At 46.7% G+C, this 21443-nt stretch overlaps 1 protein-coding gene across 2 annotated transcripts in view; it reads left to right on the top strand.

The window, feature by feature from the left end:
• Window positions 1-21443, top strand: part of LTBP2 (latent transforming growth factor beta binding protein 2) — a 178737-nt gene that overhangs the window by 129374 nt on the left and 27920 nt on the right. For both annotated transcript variants that reach the window (XM_048485686.1, XM_048485687.1), the window contains 4 exons: window positions 2780-2905; window positions 9178-9303; window positions 17394-17516; window positions 19284-19409. In XM_048485686.1, the coding sequence (XP_048341643.1) occupies window positions 2780-2905; window positions 9178-9303; window positions 17394-17516; window positions 19284-19409 (501 nt within the window). The remainder of the gene's footprint in view (window positions 1-2779; window positions 2906-9177; window positions 9304-17393; window positions 17517-19283; window positions 19410-21443) is intronic.

Below are 21443 nucleotides of genomic sequence, written 5' to 3'. Positions count from 1 at the left end.
CATATCAGATTTCAGATTTCATCTGTCCTGTCTGAAACAAGAACAAACATATGAGGCAGGGAATATAGTGTATGCAGGACAAGGACTACCCTCTTCTGGTAAAGAATGGAAATACAACATATGGTTACCTCGCTGCTGCATCAATGTATAGGGGTGTTAAGTGTGTCCTGTTTTCTCCGGATTTGTTGCTGTGTAAGATCACATTTTAAATGTTCTGCTCGTTTTTGGGTCCATCCCAAAGTTTAGGCTCTATTTGTGATTTCTCCGTTTCTTTTCAGAGCAGTTAGATGGATATCTTTCCTTTTAAAGTGAGATGTAATTGAATTGACTCTGGGAAGCTTTTCTGAAATCTGTGGTCAATGCAAAGGCTTGCCCCTATGGTATCCACCATGCTTCTCCATACCTCCTCTATTCCACATGTTCCCTCTCCCCTTCCACCTCCCATCTCGGATTTTAAAATGTTCTATCTAAGGTGCTAACATTAGTTCATTGGTTTGCTGATCTGTCATAAAGCTAAATGCTCATGTAACTTTGATACTAAATGATGCCTCTCTTGCAACACTTTTCCCTCCATCAAGCTGCCCTCCTCTCTCCTCCCCTCTCCACATAAAGAATGCCAGCACACTATTTTTTCCCCCTTATGTGGTGCTGGTGTTGGTATGTTGATTTCTTGATCAGTCCTGAACATGCACCCTTGTATAGAAATTACTGTTTTGACTTAGCCTTTTAAAGGCCCCTTCCGCCCATGCAGAATAATGCACTTTCAATCCACTTTCAATCCACTTTGCAGCTGGATTTTGCTGTGCAGAATAGCAAAATCCATTTGCAAACAATTGTGAAAGTGGATTAAAAGTGCATTATTCTGCATGGGCGGAAGGGGCCAAAGAGTTGCAATTGATGCCTCTTCTGTAGTTGGGTGAGATTTGGATCCCAAAAGGATACTCACATGTCCCCACTTACCCCCTTCCCTTCACAGAAGAAGTTTAAATCCCTCTTGTGGGCACTCAACTTTGATCTGATTTTTGTCAATAGTGTACCATCATTAGAATGTGTGTGCAAAAAAGAAAAGATTCTGGTTATAAAAGGTTAGGCTACAAAATATGTTGGACAAAAGAGGAAGACAAAAAATAATCATGCGCAGAATGCACAAGGAAGCAAACAGGCTTACATAATAACCAAACAGCAAAACAGCATCAATAACACAGCATAAGGAAAAAAGGGGCAAAGGAAGGGGGAGGAAGAGGAGTACAAAGCTACACCATGATATGCAGACAAGGAAGGTGACCCTCAATTCACCTATTAGCAGCTCATCTGCCCTGCATTAACAGAAACTACCCAGTAGTGCATCTATCTTACTCTTGCAAGAACTTACAGGAAGAATCACAAGGCATGCCAAAATATTCTAACATTCCTTCCTCCCCTTCCCCAGCAGGGGATATTATTTGCCCTGTTAGGGGCCCCTGTGCAGAAGTATTCCATGCACATAGTGAACACAGCCCTCAATGGTACATCCCCCAGGCTTTTTTGGCTCAGGGAAACCATGTGGGAATGTGGGGAGTCAGGAGCCCCTCCTTCCCTGGCACCACTGTCCTGCTGCCCTCCCCCCTCTCTCTGGCCCAGTAGCCCTTACAGCTATTTTTTAAATGGATCCTGCAACCTTGGCAATTATCTTTCTTGGGGTTGTAAAAAATTACAGTGACACAGATCAAAAAGAAAATGGCATGGAGATGGGGAAGGCTTAAGCACCTCGTGTATCATAGCTGCAATTTGAATCAGGGCCATACTTGCCTGGAAATCTAGTTCCCATCTGGGAACTCCAGAACATTTCTGTAGAAAGTCCACATGTGGATCAGCTTTAGAATTACAGGTGTTCGAGCATATGAACTGGGGCAAATCACTGCCAGAATATAATGCTATTAATAGATCACGTAACGAGTTTGATTCTCTTGGGATTCTTATTTATTTAGGAAATTTGTATGCCGTGTCTCCAGACCTGCTCAGGACAGCTCACAACTTAAACAGTGGACAGTCTGCTAGCATTCTGTATGCAGAAGGTCTAGTCATTATGTGTTGTTCTTTGTTGCTGCAGACCTTTCAGACTCCCAAGAAAGATTGCTTCTGCATTTGCAGGACTGGCATGGAGGAGCAACCTCACCGGTGGGTGGGAGCCTGGAGTGAAGAAGGCTGAGGAACCGAAAGCGCTCCTCCTCCCTCTTCTGTGAGCACAGCTCCACTGTTGGGAGGGGGAGGGGCAATTTCACCCCTTGTTCTTCCTTCTCACTCTGACCCACCAGTCCCTACAGCTGTTCCTCTGCGTGGATACTGCAACCCTAGGAATTATCTTCCTTGCGTTCAGAAAGAACTGTAGAGACTCAGAGGAATCCATCACAAAGAAAGCTGAATCCTCTATTTGGCTTCTCCTTCCGGTACTGTGGCAAATTGTGCTCCTTCTCCAGTCTGTTTGAGTTGCAGATTCAGGAGCTGCCTTCGGAAGAACTCCACGTGGGAAAGGATGTTGCCCAATCAAACAAACACCAAGACAATAAACACAGGTCACTAAAACAAGTCAACAAAATAAACTAAAATAAGTCAGTAAAAACATTCTTTGACGATTATATGATTATTCTGGATTTTCCTAGGCATGATGCTCTTTTGATGGTAGTTATTGTTTCATGACTAGAAACTGTTAAAACAGTTGCTGATGACATCTTGCTAATGATCTGTTCTAAATAAACCCGTGTTCCTTATCTTTCCCTGTCCCTCTAATTTGTTTGTATAGACGTTGATGAGTGTGCAAACGCCAACGCCTGCCCTGGAGGACGCTGTATCAATTCTCAGGGCTCCTTTTCCTGTGTGTCTTGTAGTACAGGATACATTGCATCAAGGGATGGAAGAATATGTGAAGGTATATCCCATGGCTAGTTCAGTGGGCAAAGAAACTGCCCCACGGAGGGGGAAGGATACATTCCTCCAACCAGATGGTTGGGAGGGCTTTTCTTGAGGCTACAGCACTCACGTCATTGGAGCAGGAAAGGTTCCACTTGTATCCAGTGAATCTAAAATGTGAGGTTTGAGAGCCAAACTACATGTGATTTTGGGAACCCAAGAGCAGATCCCTGATTTACAGAAATCAGCCATGGAGGAGGGGTGTAGTCGACCCACGCGGTCAGCGTAAGAACGAGACGAGACGCGGAGATAACATCTGGTGGAGATCGCCAGCAGCGGGAGACCAGTCCGGATCTCAGCTTAATTCTCCGCCTGCCGGTTCCTGGCACCTTTTATTGTTACTCTATCGGGGGCGTGAAGGAGGGAGGACTGGGGGGAGTTCCGGGAGAGCGGGAGGTCGGGAGATCATCAGGTGATGCATGATCTCATCTGGCTACGCGGCGAGAAGAGCTATCGCCGCCTGAGCCTAATCTCACCTGGGGCAAGATCATTGTCCCTCATACCGTGATTGAGCCAGACAGTTCACTCTAATCTGTGACCTTAAGTGGGGATGAGAGTGGGTGCTGCAACCGCAAGGTCAGCAGGTCCGCGGCATGCGTCAACGACTACGGCACTGCCGGGTCGCACTACTACATCTCCTTTACATTTTGTGAAGCAAATAAAATGCTAAGGGCGATGGCACGCTTTGTCTCCGGTCAGATGGTCAAGCTGACCAAGCTGGTTGTGCAACATTGTGGAACTTTAATAAGTGGGTAAGGGAAATGCTAGGGTTTCAAGCACACGCTATACAGGCAATATTAGACACGCATTGAACGTAAAACAAGATCCCATAACAAGGCATAATTAACCAATGCAGAGCTGTACAATAGCACTCAACCATCCTCCCGCAGCCAGCTCCAGAGGGCTGACCACCAATGGGCAAAAACATCATACTTCAGATTAGATAACTTTGCAGCTCAATGACCTTTCATGTGGGATCAACTGGGAATTATCAGAAAGATTAAAACAACACATATTATGTACATTCTCACAACCTTGGTGATGCAACAACAAATAATCAATAGCGCACCATTGCTCAGGGCCACGGACCTGTTCCTGCTGCTCCTCGGAGGCCAGGGCATCCAGAGCCGGGTGGGAGGTGAGTTGATGGACTTCAAGAAGGGCACAGGCCGCCAATAGTCTTAGCATTGTAGCGCCAGTCCGGGACCCCACTAGGAAGGCGAGGGAGACTTAACTCCGCCTGAGAGGGCGCATCAAAGGCTGCCCGGCGAGGGTCAAGGGCAGGGCGAGCCGGGCGCTGGCAACTGGCCCCGGGTGGAGCCTGGGTGCAGGACAATGGTGGAGCGACTGAGGCAGCAAAGGGTTCCCGCAGGAGTCGAAGCGGGATGTAGTTAACCGCCCTCTCCCTCGCAGGTCCAGAACCAGCCCCCCTGGGGAGCAGGATGTTTCCGGAACACGGGAATGTCCTCCATGTGTGTGCAGTTCCAACTGGCCGAGCCGCATCACCGGGCCCGGTCGGCCTGCTCGGGCTGCGCCGGGTGATGCGGGCGCAGGTGTTGGACCCGTGGTTAGCTTAATCAGTCGGTGACAAGGGAAAGAGCCAGCCGGGAGGGTTTGGACGACGGGTCCCCAGTCGGCGCCATAGAGCACCTGGGATGGATGAGGCATTCATGAAGGGCTCAGCTCCAGACTCCGCCAGGAAGCCTCCGGCTTTACAGACGGGAGCAGGCAGAGCTTAGCAGGCTCCCCACTCCTGGTGTGGGTACCGGGCCCAGGCAGAAAGATGAGACGCTAGCAGCTGCAGCAACCGCTCCCCAGATGTTGGTCTGGTGAAGCTCAAGCCAGGGTGGCCGACATCGCCATCGGCAGGAGGCAGCAGAGCAGGCAAAGGATGGTGGCTGCTGAGTTGGTGGTGGTGACAGATCGCGCAGCAGAGCTGCACAGAGGTTCTCGGCGCCCCGGGTGGTCTTGCCAGCAGCAGCGCCAGTGGGCCTGGTTGGTGGTCGCCGGACGCCTCCCCATCATCCGGCCTTTGGGCGCTATGCACGGCGCCCTGTCGAAGATCGCTGGGTTGGATCCTCTAGAGATGCTCCATCTCTGGAATGGGTTGGTTTCCTCCTCTGCCATTCCATGGTGGGCCTGTCGTGGCTTAATCGTGGAGTCCACGGAACCTGTAGGAAGAGGGACTGAACATAACCCCCCCCTTCCAGGTTAAATGGGTCCCGCCCAGGCTCAGTTCTAGAGCCGGATGGCGGAGATTGGGATCGAAGTTAGTGTTTATATTTAGTATGGGCGAAGAAGGTTTGTTTTGCAGCTTCCGTGAAGGTTGCTTTAATGCAATCCTCCCAAATAGCCACCTCCTCTTTCTTTAGTTGTTTGACAGGAGGGCAGAGGTAGCTACGCCCTGGTGGGAATTGGCTTCAGAGCCGCCATCAGGCCATGGTGGGTCCGGAGCCTCGAGGTGAGGGAACAGGCGTAGTCCTGGGGGATTGTGGGTATGCATGCTTAATCAGCAACACAAAGGGGCTTTCGGAAGCACCTTTCGGGGATGGGTGCATCCGGGGAATGAAGCAATCAGGCGATTAGAAGGGCAAATTCCCTGCACAATAATAAAGGAGAAGGAAGGCTTTGCAAGGGAGTTGTGAATTTACCGCGGGACCTTTGGTGGCTAATGCAGGAGGCTGGATGGTGCTAAATTTTGGTGACTTAATTATCTCATGTGGTTACCGAGACCGCCTCTATATGGCTCGCTAAGGGCCGAATAAGTCAGAAAACTGAGAGCAACCTTGTTGGGGTGCCCAAAACCGGTTGGTGAATTTTGTGCGCAGCACCTCTAGCTTAGGCCTGTCCTGACAGTGCTGCGGTATCAGGATGGGCCCAGATTTAATCCAGGGAGGGCCAGTCAGGCCAATTGGCCCTCCGCCTCTTTACTGGTCGAAAACAGAAGGAGGACAGGCGCCCAATTTAGTGGATAGAGAAAATTCGGGTTGAAATTGAAGGTGAAAGATCGAAGGAGGGAGCGCTCTACAGCAAGGGGAGCCAGAGGGTCTGTGCAGGCTGATGGCTACAAACATTGTCTCCATCGTCAGTAGCAGCTGCACATCGGGCGCCACAGGCTCTGTGCCAAGAGTGCTCCCATGTTTCCCAACCTAAGATTCAATGTCCCCCCCTCTGGGTACCATGGACACTGAGCTTCAATCTCTCAACCAATTTATGCAGCTCCCTCTCTTTACGGGGACTCTTCTGCCCATTTCTCGTTAACGCCTTCAGCTCGGCTAACGCAGGCTTGTCATAAGTCTCCTGCTTTTTCTTCCCATACTCACCCGGTGTTCCGCCGACGAGAGTGTCCTAGGACGCTGCGGTTCTTCTGGATGCCGATCCAGAGGACAAGGCGACACCGAACGGGGGTCCTCGGATGCCGATCCAGCGGACTTCGTATCGCGCCCTTCCCCAGGCGCACGGCAGGGCAGGAGGTTCGAGGATTCCCCTGCCGCACCAGCCAGTCGCACGCAATGCTGGGCCAGCTGGGCGAACGACGCAGACGGGATAACATCTCCGCGGGAGATCGCCAGCAGCCGGGAGACCGAGGTCCGTGTTCCTAGCTGCACTCCGGCCTGGGCCGGTTCCCGGCACCTTTATTGCTACTCTATCGGGGCGGAAGGAGGGAGGACTGGGGAGTTCCGGAGAGCGGGAGGTCGGAGATCATCAGGCGGCTGACCATCTGGCTACCGCGCGGAGAAGAGCGTGCCCGAGCCTAATCCTCACCTGGGGCAAGACTGTCCCTGCGCTCGTGATTGAGCCAGACAGTTCACTTCACCTGTGACTCATGGGGGATGAGGAGTGGGCGGTACATGCACCGCAGCAGCCAGCAGGTCCGCTACATGCGGCCAACTGCAGACCACGCACCCTCACGTCGGTCGGCAGTGCACTACTACAGAGGGGGCTTTTGAATCAGCCCCTATTTACCCTTGCATGCAGCTTCAAATCAAACTGGAATATCTGCAGGGCCAGTCCAAGGGGTTTTTGTGTAATTCAGTGTTAAATTTAACATCCCTTTAACATTACATTAAACATCCAAGTCTTCCAGACTGTAGCCCTGATCTAGATTTTCCTTGCATCTGGTATCACCCAGATGATAGCACAGGCAGGGCAGTCATTCCACACTGCCTGTTTTTATGTGGAACATCCCCATGTGTGAGTCAGAAGTTGTTTACAGGCTGTTTGGTTTTTGCTGGATTTTTGTTGTTCTTTTTTTTCTTTTTTTGCACTTGCACATTGGCTCTGATGCGATGGGGAAATGTAATGCCCCCAGTGTTCCCCATTGGCATATGCAGTGACTGCCCCCAGAGCCCATTGGCAAATAGTACCTTGCCTGCATGTCTTGATTGGGTAGCTGCTTTCCCACATTAGACTGGTTGTTTTGATGGACTGTGTTGCTGTTGTTGTTATTGTTGTTGTTGCTGAGATTCTTCAAAAAATCCTCATATTGGTTCTGTTGTGTTAATCAGTAAAGCATTTTGCTTATGGTCCATTCATTATTATTGTATACCAATTTTGTTCACAGAAAGTGCACATGGAGGAAAACAGTACATTGTACAGGTACATCTTTTGGCCAGCAGAGATCGGGGTTGCCACCTCAGCTCACTTGCCCGCAAGGGGCATATTGGGCCACCGGCCCCTGTGCTGTTGCCCTGATTTGCCCACCACTACCACAAACAGAATTTGAAAATAGTGCCTGAGTGCAGTGTTCAAATGTACTCTAGGGGATATACACTGAGGCAGCAAGGCAATTGTTGTGGGGGGTGGGGAAGGGAGAGGAGATTGTAAACCCCTTTGAGTCTCCTACAGGAGAGAAAGGGGGAATATAAATCCAACTCTTCTTCTTCATCCCAAATAGAATTCACTGCGGAGTCCTTTGTTTTGGGACACGTTGGTTATTATTACCCACAGCTTCTTATTGTCCATGGTTTCTTGCCCTCTTTTCAGCAGGGCAGGCTAGTGGGCTAAGTTAAGAAGTGAGGGAATCTACCATTTTGACAGGTCATCAATGGAGAAAAAGCACCCAAAAGCCCCCCCTCACAAAAAGAAGCATAATTTTTCCATTGGCGCACCAAGTTTATACTGAAGTATTGATACATTGATATAAAAACATTGGAACAAGGGATCACTATTTGTTCAGTGCTGGGTCACCGATTCTCTTCTATGGCAGGAAGGGAGGGGGTAGTAATGTTGGCACGCCAACCCCAGAAGGACAACATGCCTTTCCCAAGATTTCAGATTGTCCCTTCCCTGATGTGCCAAGACACCCTGGCATTTAATAGTGGTAAAGGGAAGGAGTCGGTAATAGGCCGAGGAGGAAGGCATGGAAGGACAGTGCGAAGGAGTGGGAGGGGTGAAACTAGGTAGGCTGGCTGTGAGCAGAGGAAAGATGCTCAAGGCAAAGCTATGCTCACTGCAAATCTGCCCTGCTTTGGCTGTGAAGGACATTAAAGTCACGCTACCAGTGTTCTCGCTTGCCGGCGGAGAATGGAGAGTGATAGCGAGGCCTGCAGAAATGCATCTGTACAAGAAATCTTGCTGAAACAAACATTAGCTCTTGACATGTGGCAGAGACCTTGTGCATAATCAGCCGTGGACATGCATAGGAGGAATGCTGGTTCAACTCCATCTCTTCCTTGGACCCCTCTGGCTGGCTGTGGCTCTTTAACCCTTGTAGTGCCCCTCCAACTCTGGCGCCCTAGGTGATCACCCAGGTTTGCATGGTGGATGTGCCCAGATGGGGAGAAAAGCAAGGTATATATACCTAAATAAAGGAACACACATTAACAGCATCTCATCCAGCTTGGCCCCAAGACCTTAAGTTTCTGGATAGCGGGACAGCTTTTAGAAATGAGATGCAGACGCTTAAATGAGAGTCCTTGAAATGAGTTTTAGAGAAATGAATGGCAGAATGAACTTCTTTAGACCAGGGGTAGGGAACCTGCGGCTCTCCAGATGTTCAGGAACTACAATTCCCATCAGCCTCTGTCAGCATGGCCTATTGGCCATGCTGGTAGGGGCTGATGGGAATTGTAGTTCCTGAACATCTGGAGAGCCGCAGGTTCCCTACCCCTGCTTTAGACAGACATGGAAAGGTATGCTGGAAGAGGATATATGGTAGGCAGGTCCTGTTTTTCTCCTTACACAAAGCAATACTTTGTCCCTGTTACCGGATGTTTGTGTTTTCTTTAGATATTGACGAATGTGCCTCATCCACGGCCTGCCCTCTGGGAATCTGCACTAATACACAAGGATCCTTCACTTGCCAAGCCTGTGATGTTGGCTATGCACTCTCACCTGACAGGCTCACCTGTGAAGGTAAGATACTAGACCTTATTCTACCGCATTCTACCTAACTGAATGACTGTAATTCTTGGTCATTAGTTAAACACTGATTTATTCAGTATATTTTCAATCTATCCTTCCAACAAGGAGTTGAGGTGGCATGCATTCTCCCCCTACCTCACAACAACCCTGTGAGGTAGCTTAGACAGAGAGAGTGTGGCTGGCCAAATGTTACTCCGTAATTTTCATGGCAAGTTGGGTTTTGAATCTGGATCTCCCAGGCCTCTAATTGCCATGCTTCATTGGCTCACACATGCAGCATAATTGCTGGACAAACATAGATCTTCATTGATTCTTAACTTCTCCAAATAATTCCTCGCTTGGTTCTTCTTAATCCTTTCTCTACATCTTTGGCAAGACCTCGGATTATAAAAGTTCACAGTGTCAGGAGTATAATGCATTTTAGTTGGGAATATGCAGCAGAGGTGAGTGTGTCCTATTAATGAGTTGGTTTGAGTTCTGCAGCTAACTTTCATTAACTCAAATTAGGACAATTCCGAGGAGAGAAACAAAACGGATCCGGTGAGTGAAAGAAATGAGTGAATAATTATTCAGAGGGATTAAGTGAGACAAGCCTGTCTGGTCTTTTTAAGCCACAAATTAAAGGAAGAGAGGCATATTGGATTTTCAGTGTCAAAAAACCAAGTGAGAGTAATTAGGCTGGGATACTAGAGATGCAGATATGCCAGTATAAAAAAACAGACAAAGGATTAACAAAGGCAAAGTGGAAAAAAACCACCCCAATTAATTAGAGACCGCAGAGAAATGGGCTTAGGGAAGCAAATTAGGAAAGTGCTTGAAAATTCCACTCGCTTTAGACAAATAGGCAATTTGAAACAAAAATGTGATTGTTTTCTTATGATTAATTAAGGAAATTAACAATGATTGCTTTATTATAAATGGGCCTAGCAACTTGCTTTGGAAATGTGGCAGGAATTTTTTTAGAAATAAATGTTTAATTGATTGTATCTTCCTGAGTAAAGGTAGCACATTTGAGAGTAATATTCATTTCCACACACCCCCTCCCAACTGAGATTAAAACAGGGACAATAAAAGGTTGGTCACAATCCTAAAAACACTTGCTTGGGAGTAAGTTGCATTGAATGTACTTCAGAGTGGACAGAATTAGGATTGCTTGCAGAGAGTTAAACCAATTAAGTATCAAGGATGATTATATTTTCTTTTTGCTTCTGTTGCAGTTTTTTTAGGTGTTTTGGAGGATTTAAAAAGTGATATGTCTTGCATATACAGGGTTGTCCGGTGGTCGGAGAAAAATGTCCTGTTCCTTTAACAGAGACTTAATGACATGTTATTACCAGGTGATGTTATTTACCACAAAATGATTCAAAAGCCCATTTCTGTACATTAAGCCTCTATGAAAGGGACAGAACATTTTTCTATTGGTTTGGCCAGCTGACAAACCTGTGTGAAATCATACATGTGAAAACCCCTCAGTACAGACCTGAGCACTACGTTGATAAATAATAAATCACACATTATGCTTCATATCTACATTCTTAAGTGCAAGGAACTGTTGCTGGCAGCCAAGATCAAAATAATTCATACTGTAGTGTTCCCCATTGCTACGTATGGATGTGAAAGTTGAGCAATAAAGAAAACTTACAAGGAGAAAACTGATTCATTTGAAATGTGGTATTGTAGGAGAGCTTTGCAGATGTGATGGACTGCTAGCGGGACAAATAAGTAGGTTCTAGATCAAATAAAGCCTGAGCCAGTAGCGCATCTAACAGGGGTGGGGCGGGGGTCTTGAGCACCAGGTGCCACTTCTAGAGGTGCAATTTTGCACCTGCATCTACCATGTCCCACCCACCTCCCACATGCACCCTTGTCCAGACTTCCCTGTTCGGGAGTGCAGTTGAAGGCCAGTGCCCCGTTTGCAATCTCCATGTGGCGATTGGGAACAGGACAAGCTGGGCTCGCCCTTCCCCCATCTCCATGTGGAGGTCAGATGTGCCACACCTGATATCCACACGGAGATGGGAGCAGCAAGGGCCCATTTGAATCTGGCTAAGGCCAGACTTGGACCCAGCTCTAAGCTGCACCCTGCTTTAGTTACATCAGGAGAAGACAAGAGTCACTAGAAAAACCACTAATACTAGGAAAAATTGAAAGCAATAAAAAAGGAGGAAGATCCAGCATGAGATAAATTGACTCAATAAAGGAAGCCACGGCCTTCACTTTGCAAAACCTGAACAAGGCTGTTTACGGCTCATTCCGCACATGCAGAATAATGTACTTTCAAACTGCTTTCAGTGCTCTTTGAAGCTGTGTGGAATAGCAAAATCCACTTTCAAACAGTTGTGAAAGTGGTTTGAAAATGCATTATTTTGCATGTGCGGTAGGGGCCAATGATAGGATGTTTTGTAGGTAATTAATTTCTATGGTTGCCATAGGTTGGAAGTGACTTGATGCCACATAACACATATGTTCTTGCTTAAACTGAAGGCAGGGGCATATCTGTAGAAAAAGGCATCCAAGGCCAGCAGTATTGGCTCATCCTACCCCCCACTCCGCCACTCCCCACACACAGCCTCTAGGTGGAGTACGGAGCTTAGCACTGCATTCAGCCAAGTCCAGGTTTAAACTGCAGGCTTCGCGCTGCAGTTTAGAGCTTGATCTAGCCAGGCTGAGCTCAGCATGGATCTGAGCAGTTGCTTTGCCCCAGCTCCAGTTTTATACTGCTGGCTCTGCCCCCCAGACTGCACCTCCAAAGGCCACGGGGAGCTTGGGGGCTGAGCCAGCAGTATAAAACTGGAGTTGGGAAAAACAGTTTATTTTAATGTATTGTCGAAGGCTTTCACGGCCGGAATCACTTGGGTGCTGTGTGGTTTCCGGGCTGTATGGCCGTGTTCTAGCAGCATTCTCTCCTGACGTTTCGCCTGCGTCTGTGGCTGGCATGATCCTCTGAAGATGCCAGCCACAGACGCAGGCGAAACGTCAGGAGAGAGAATGCTGCTAGAACATGGCCATACAGCCCGGAAACCACACAGCATCCAACAGTTTATTTTATTTTATTTATTTATATTTTAGATTCTTTTTTCTATACCGCCCCGTCTCCCCGGTTAAGGGCTCTGGAAGAGTACACACAACATATAATAATAAATACAATCATAAAACCAGTATAATTAACTAAAACTTATAAAAGCAGCGAGACTAACTAAATATTAACATTTAATACAAGCATAAATATAAACATAGGTGGCGCCCGATAGCCTAATATCAAATTCTTCCCCCAAGAGAGAAACGGCAGGTCTCAGCAGATGTTATAGGCCCAGATGTAGGGGCCAGAACAGGGGGCACTATCAACGGCTGGTCCCTCCAAAGGCCCGGCGGAACAGCTCCGATCTTACACAGGCCCTCTGCCGGAACTCACCAAGGTCCCGCAGGGCCTGGACAGCTGGTGGAAGAGTGTTCCACCAGGCCGGGGCCAGAGCTGTAAAGGCCCTGGCCCGAGTGGGAGAGCTACAACCCGTCGCATCATCCCGAGGGGCCGTGGGACCCACTAGATAGAATTGGCCTCTGCTGAGCAGGTAAGAGAGCCGGTGAGGGAACATATGGGGTGATGCGGTCTCGAAGATACGAGTTGCTCAGTTCAAGGCTCAGTTCAAGGCTCAGTTCAAGGCTGAGTCCAGCCTAGCCATGTGGAGCTTTAATCTGCAAATACAAAGCTCGACCATCCAAACTGAGAGCGTGGAACTGAGCACTGGCTCTGACAGCTCCAGCTTTGTACGTCTGGCTCTGCCCCCCCCCCCCCGCAAGCTCCACCTCCAAGGGTCAGATGGAACTTGGGGGGCAGATCCAGCAGCGTAAAGCTGGAGCTAGTCAGAGCCAGTGCTCATTTCCATGCTGAGCTCAGTCTTGCAGGTTTTGAGTCAAATGTTTAGCTCGGTCTGGCCAGGTTCAGCTTTCAACTGTGTGCTGGGCCCCCAAACTCCACATGACACCCCCTTCCCTACCTTGCCCTGCCTTGTCACCCTCTGACTGAAAGGCATCGTTTTAATAGTTTGTAGTAGATATGGCCTGCTTAAAAGTAACAACTCTTATGTTTGGAAGAACTGAATTTGTGCTGCGATACATATAAGTTTTATCCAAATGTGCTCTGGCCATCCAAAATATTTGGTTATAATGCAACCCTTGACCAAACAGGATTCATATTAAATGACTACATTTGTAGTCTCTGAATTTCTGTATATGTGCTATACAGAACTATATCCTATGAACTTAGATGACTAAGATTCCCATAGGATAAATTCTGTTTTCACTAGGGTCCCATTGGCACATTACATTTTTTGGAGGATGAATGCCTATTTTTTTTTTCAGCCTACACCTGTAATGTTGAATCATAAAAATGTGCCATACAAGTACACTCAAAGAACAGAACTTGCTGCAAATCCCTATTGGATGTACATTTGGTGTATATTTGGTGCCAGATCTGGTTTAAGAAATTCCACGAAACTGGAGGGAGGATGCCTGGAGGGTAGAATTTAGGGAAAGGAGGCAGGTCATCCGGAATGACTCCACAGAGTGTGCCATCCAAAGCTGCAATTTTCTCCACAGGAATTCATCTCTCTAATCTGGAGATCAGTTGCAATTCTGGGAGCACACCATAACTTACCTGGAGGCTAGTACCCCAATTTGGTGAGAAACCTGGATTAGCTGCCACTTAATGTGCCACTTAATGTGCCCAAGAACAGGGTACACCAAGACATGGAAAATAGAGACTGAACGTCTCTGAGAGAAGTTATAGTGGGAAGGAAGCTGGAGCTGCTTTTTAAAATATCCAGGCCAAATCACATAATTGTTTCGGGAAGGGCGGAGTCAAAATGGGTATGTGTGTATTTGTGTGTGTTCCAAACAGTTTCTCCCTCAGTGAGCCACACATTCCTCTTCAGAAGAATAACTCTTATCAACAGGCACAAAAAATGTAAAAAATTAGAAGAATGTTTATGAAGTTTTTGCTTTTTTGGCGGGGGGGGTGGGCGTTATACCTTTTTTGTACCTCTGCCATTGCAGCTTTCACAGGGAAAACTAAACCTCATGAAAATTCAGTTTTGCGTAACGTTTTTCATTGTCAGTCTTGGCTCCCCTCCTGCATGGGTTGTGTTTTGCAGCAATCTAGACATGTGAACTGGCAGCCTCAAGCACAAATCATCAGCCTACACATCAGCAGGTATGTGGGTTTTCTCGCATCTTCATGATGTGCAAACTATTGATTTCTGCTCATGGTTGCCAATTCACACAGTTAGCTCAATGTATACAGATTCAATCCATGCAACGAAACAAAAGCCCAGCTGCGGAGGTTAAAAGAAGCCAAAAAAACCACCAGCAGGACCCTGCCCTCTGTTAAGCCAAGTTCTTCCTGGTTCACTACTCCTAAAGGCTATACTTTTGTTGTTGGTTTGTTTGTTTTTGCTTGAAAAAGAATGTTGGATGAGAACTCCAAATGGCTTTGGCATTCAAGAGTTGACAGGCTACTGCTGAGTTCCATGGGGTATGTTAACTTCACCTTGGTCCCCATAGAGTAGAGAGATACTACCACAAAGATGGCCAGTCTGCCTTGTCCCCTGTTTATGGAGGGGACTGTAGCTCAGTGGTAGAGCATGTGCTTGGCATGTAGGAGATCCCAGCTTCAATCCCTATCATTTTTAGTTAAAAAAGATCAGTTATGCAAAATAAATCCACCTGAGACCCTGGATAGCTTCTGCCAGTCAGAGTAGACAGTGTTGACCTTGATAGATCAATAGTCCGAGTATAATGATATCTGGGTGTGGGGGTAGCCCCCCTCCCCAGACTTGTTCCCCAGCCCCTTTCTGGCAGGCACTCCCTCCTCGGCTCGAGACACCACGGCGCGAGGGGAGTCCCGTCGCAGTGTTGATGGGATCGGAGGGGCACCTCGCCCTCTCCCCGGCCGGGGTGGTGAGCAGCGACCCAGGCTGCGGGGATAGTCGCTTCGGCACCTCGTCGGGGGAACGAGGCACGGAGGGGTCCCGCCACCGCGGCGGCAGCAAGGGGGGTGAGCAGGTCGAGCGGGGCCCCGACGGGGCCAGGAGCGGAAGGCGGAAGGGAGCGCGGGGGGCGTAGGGGCGGGGTTTTTAGCCCCACGGAAGACCAGGGAGGGGATAAAAGCTGGGACGCGCAGGAAGGCTGTGCTGGTGGGCGAGAAGGAGGGAAGGAAGGAGAGCGTGTGGGAGGAGGAAGGAGAAGGAGAGAGCATGGAGAGGCAGAGAGAAGGACAACAGAGGGAAAGTCTAAAAGAAGGAGAGGAGTGGAAGGACTCTGAGAGGAGGGGAGACGGAGGATGGATAGAAGAGGCAGGGATTGAGAGGGAAGGAGAGGTCTGCAGAACAGAGGCTGGCAGGTGGGCTTCTCTAGCCGTTCTCCCCAGCTTCCTGCAGTCACTGGGCAAGCTGTGGGCAGCATAAGCAAACTGTGGCTAAAACAGCTGTACCCACTTAATCCACTCCCCAGAGAACGGGAGTGAGGCCGGAAGTTCCAGCATCCAGGCAGGGGAAGGAGGGTCAGCAACAGGGGCCCCGGCGGGGACCTCACCCAGGGCGCAGGACAAATGAAGTTTCATGTATTCAGATAAATACTGGCTTTTAATTAGGAAGACAAATCAAAATAAACTTTGCTGCATTCTGACAAGATTTCAGAGACCTATATGTTTACGGTTCTCTGGTTTATATACACTCCGACTGAATATCTCTTTGTATTTAAATACTGCCTTTCTTCCCACCATCCCAGCCTCCCAAAATCTAACTGCTATTCCATGTGGAATTTCTCCAGTCTATGCCCACTGCTTTCTGCATATGATTGCATTGTACATGAGATACATACATGTTCCTGGAGATGTTCCAAGCACGAACTGACCCCAGACTGCCTTAGATCTGGCAAGTCTGTGGTACATTGTGTCTTTCAACCATATAATTCTGAGCTTTCAGTATTCTCTTTGTGATTTCTTGCACTGTGCCCCACATTAGGAGGTATAAATTTTAGAAATGGGGCTGCTAGATATCATTTAGAAAAGTAGTAGGAGCTTTGGAACAGGTGAAGAGCAGGTGGAACATTAACTACACTCTACATTAACTATCTAGCTCTGTAGATTATCTAGCTCTGCATAAAAACCTTAGTAGGACAAAAGCTTTCATGTGGCTGCCCGAATTGACATCTTCTTGGGGAACGTTTTTTTCTAAATCCCTGTTCTCTGGCCATTCAGTGGAAAGCCCAGGTTTCCTCTGCTTCATGTGCAAAATGACCTTTCATAAGAAAGCGAGTTTGGATCTTCCTTTGAATTGGGGCACAGTCAGTTCATGATTTAAAAAAAATGATTAAACAAAAGTCTTCCTTGTAGAGATTCAAGGCCTGTGAGATTCTTTCTGTTTGTGCACTTGTGATTGTCTGTTTGAACTGGCTCTCCCCCTATGGATAATGCAGGAACAGCTGAATAACAGAGTAGCAGGGAAAGGTTATCAGGCATGGATGTCTTCGGAGGCTAGGTTGACCTAGAGGAGAAGGCCATGTTTTTGTCCCTTTGGAGTGGCAGCTATCTGGGTTTTTATGATTGAATCATAACAACCTTGTGATCGCTGAAATAAAAGCAATGTACTATGAAGAAGTGTGTGTGTGAGAGTATGAATAAGAATTCTTTTGTTTGGTGTGTTTTACAATAAAAAGGGCAAAGCTTATCCCGAATTTAGGTCAGACAGGACGGACGTAGAAGCAGCTACATAGTGCTGTATTACATCTGAGGTTCTAATATGCTTGCTATGGAAGATTGGATGGTATAAATTACCCCATTGTGGTTCATATGTTTGTGTGGATAATCCTTATATTGCCGGGGTTTTTTTAACACTTAGGATTGTTTAATTATGGCAGGCTAATGTTTCTATGTGTTTTGCTGCTCCCTCCTTACTTATTTGCAGCAATGTAAAAATAAAAAGCAGTCTTGAAGCATTTTAAAGACTAATCAATTTATTGAAGGATAAGCTTTGTGCATACAAATTGTTCTCTACCATTAATCATGTCCTCTGTTACTTGGGCAGATATTAATGAATGTGAAGACCCAAATACTCAATGCCTGGGAGGCAAGTGCTTAAATACTCCGGGCTCCTACATGTGCCACTGCTGGCCTGGATTTGAGCTTTTCAATGGGACTGTGTGCGAAGGTATGACAAATCCCGAGAGGACAGATCTTCCTGTTACGCACTCTGTCGTCGTGTTATCCCAAGTAGCTCAGGTCAGGAGAAAATGTGGACCTGGTGTAGCATGACTGGCTGGCTGTTCTTTCGACAGTACTGTACACACAAATAGTGAAGATGGGCTTCAACCTTACAGAGGCAAAATGTGTTCGTCCAGGTTTCCTCAGCCACACTTAAAGGTTCCTTCATGTTTCATAATCACCACACAAGGTGATAAAATGGTCAATATATATATTTGTGCCTATGTTGTTTGAAATCAGCCCCTGGACTTGCCCATCCCTCTGCACATAGTAGGTCAGACAAGTAATTCCTCCTGTGTGGATCAAATAGAGACATATTTGTACGCTCCAAACTTTTTTCACACGCCTTTTCCAATTAACTGTTGGCTACGCAAACCGTGATGTGGGACATCTGCGATCCCCTACTTTTTCAATCAAAACAGCTGCAAGGGGCCCATATTGGATTAGTCCTGGGGGAAGACTGTTTTCCCATTTTAAGTTGCCCTTCCCGGGCTGTTTCCCAGTCACCATTTGCTTTGCTTCCATTCCCTGCAGCTGCTCTGTTAGCTGCTATAGTGGGCCTTGGGAGGGCAGAAGCAGGATATAAATGTTGTCAATAAATAAATAAATAAAAGTACTGCAAGAGATCCAGATCATAGATCTCCTGCACCCTGTCTACTTTACCCTGAAGTAGTTTAATGTTCTCTTCTTCTTTGTCTCTTATCCCTTTCTCCTTTTATCTGTTTATTTACAATATACATCTGGCTTGTTTTTAATGGCTTATCTTTTATATTGTGGTAATTTAAATTATACATGACCTTGAGCAGGACTCTGAAGAGGCTGTGGAGAAATATTCTAAATAAATAATAAACATGGCCACAGGGTGCTACTTTTATTCTATGCTCTTCTTTCAATTCTGTGTTTGATACGATGTAGTACTTGGCACTTCATATACATTATATTGCATAGTACTCTGTATAAAATAACCAGTTAAATGCTATTATCCAGTTACTAATAATGTTTCTTTGTCTCAATTAAGTGTCTTGAGCTGGACTGTAGGAAATTCTTTGGAGAAAGCATGTTCCTTCTTCACTTATTTTTATGTGTGATGTTATTCCTGCAGGTTTCTATAACAGGATGCCCGTCTAGACTCAGTAGATACATAAGGCGCAGGAACATGCAGAGAAATTTGTGATTGGAAAAGAAGAACTGAGGGTGGTGGTGGTGGTTATTTTTTAACTGATGGTTTCTTTAGGGTTGCCAGCCTCCACGTGGTGACTGGAAATCTCTCCCTAATATAACCTATCACCAGGTGACAGAGATCAGTTTGCCTGGTTCAGAGCCGCTTTGGAAGGTGGACTCTATGGCATAGGTGTCGAACTCGCAGCCCTCCAGATGTTATGGACTACAGTTCCCATCATCCCCTGGCTGGCAGGGAATGATGGGAACTGTAGTCCATAACATCTGGAGGGCTGCGAGTTTGACCCCTGTGCTCTATGGCATTATATCCTGTTGATGCCCCTCCTCAAACCATGCTCTCCTTAGGCTCCACCCTCAGAATCTCCAGTCTATCCGAGCTCAGAGCTGGCAGCCCTATCTTCAGTACAAGTGAAGTGTAGTGCCCAGCTGTGCAACAGAGGTGTCCAAGGAAGCCAAAACTGACAAATCAGATGGGGACAATACAGTAGCCCCTGCTTTGAGTGAGTTGACTGCAACTGTCTTTCCCTTCTCATAGATGTGAATGAATGTTTGGACAGTGGGATTTGCAGCCCCAATGGTGAATGCCTGAACAGCCATGGATCCTATTTCTGCATTTGTGCTCTCGGCTTCTCAAATGCTGCTGGTGGAGTCAGTTGCCAAGGTAAGGTCTTAGAATCTAGAACTGTGTTTCTTCCTTTGTCCTTTTAGCTCAAGGTTTTCTCACAGATATCCCTGCCCTTTCTAATGGAGCCCAGAACTCTTGGAAGGGTCGTAATGCACAATACCAGCCTTCACCACCAAACTTCTGCTGTTACAGTCTTCCATGATATTAGCCCTGTTCATGCAAGGGAAGACAGTGGTAAGAGAACCAGCAAAATGTCATAGTTAAAAGTGGTGGATTCTAATCTGGAGAACTGGGTTTGATTTTTTTTCAAGTGAGAAACCATTTTGTTTGCTAAAGGCCCAGTAAAATCCTTTTTGCCTTTCTCATGAGCTCAGAGGGTTCAAAAAGGCAGGTTTTGTTAACTGGAAATGAGTGTACTGTTTCTTCAAGGTCACAGTGCTTATTAGAAGGCATGAAATCATCCTTGTTAATTTCAGCCAGCTGGGGCTGGTTAGATTGGAGAGTGTTTGAAAAAGGTTTTGTTTTAGAGGGGAAGGGTAGGCCTGTTCATTGTCCAGAATATTCTGATTGATGTGTGCTTTGATTGGTTAATCAATGATCACCTGTCATGGCCAGCTTAACCATAAATTAGTTCAGTCAGTGTTAGCAGCTACTTCTGCTTCGTTGTTCTGTGCTTTTGCCCTCCACTCTGCCTGCAATCCTATTGAAACTTTACACATGTACTAAAGATATCTAGGATCTTTTGCCTGCAAGTATTTCTTTCTAGTATGTAGATTTTAGCCTTTTGTTGTTTTCATTGTGTAACTGAATTGCACCCCGATTTTGTGTTTACTGTTATGTTTTTAAACCTGTGTTTCACTATCTTTCGTTAATAAAATTTTAAATATATATTTTGGAGTCTGGAGTTGTAGTTCAGAGCCCACGGCTCGGTGTTGCTACTGCCCCAAAGGCTGGATCAAGTCTTTGACAATTTCCCACTCCTCTACATGAGTGGCAGACTCTAATCTGGTGAACTAGGTTTGTTTTCCCTTCTCCTCCACATGAAGCCTACTGGGTGACCTTGGGCTAGTCATAGTTCTTCAGAAGTCTCTCAGCCCCACCTACCTCACAAGGTGCCTGTTGTGAGAAAAAGAAGGGTAGATGATTGTAAGCTGCTTTGAGATTCTTAACATGAGAGAAAAGCGGGTATAAATAACAACTTTTTCTTTTTCTCATAACAGTGGAGGTATGGAAGTCACATGAACATGTTCAGGAGAATGTATTGATCCTTGAGGTTAATCCAAATATTACCCAAAATGATGGGGTCTGCCCCTTTTTATAGTGGGCGAATTAGCCAGGACAGACCAAGCGTAGTGAGAAGCTGGATAAGTTCAAGATCTTTGTCACCAAAGTTTACAAAATGGGTTTTCGTAAGAAATCTGCAGGAAATGAGGATAAAAGTTTAACAATTTGTATTAAAAGGGCAAAAGTAATAAACGTACATGCACACAAATTAAAGCAGCAGAGAATTCACACAGTCCTAGGATATAGATAGTGTTAAGAGGAAAAGTTTGGAAAGACAAGGGGTTTGGGAGGAAGAAGGTGATAATTACCTGATCTAGCAGTGGAATGATCCAACGAGCAGAGTGCAGCGACCCACTCTGAGCTCTGATAGAAGATAGAGTAGGAAGCTTGCAGGCAATGTAATTGAACCAAGGCAGCTCAGAATACACTGGGCACAACACAACTAGACCATAGGTTTAGTGCAGAAATGCTGATCACTGACTGCAGGGTAGTCAGCTAATTTATAGGGAAGATCAGGCGCTGTAGCCAGTGGTGGGATCCAAAAATTTTAATAACAGATTCCAATGGTGGTGGGATTCAAACAGTGGCGCCGCCGCACACACGCACCTCCAGTCCCTATTGGGCAGGGAGGTTGCTTTAGTAACCCCTTCTCAGCACTCAGAAAAAAGTAGTAACCACTTCTAGAGAAGTGGTTGGATCCCACCTCTGACTCTAGCCATGTTAACAGAGCTCAATCTTTCCAAGACAAAGGAGGGTCCTTGTCTTACTCAAAGGTGGACATTTAAG

The sequence above is a fragment of the Sphaerodactylus townsendi genome, linkage group LG02 (assembly GCF_021028975.2).
Source record: "Sphaerodactylus townsendi isolate TG3544 linkage group LG02, MPM_Stown_v2.3, whole genome shotgun sequence".
Lineage (NCBI taxonomy): Eukaryota > Metazoa > Chordata > Lepidosauria > Squamata > Sphaerodactylidae > Sphaerodactylus > Sphaerodactylus townsendi.
This window is presented reverse-complemented; position numbering and strand designations above follow the sequence as displayed.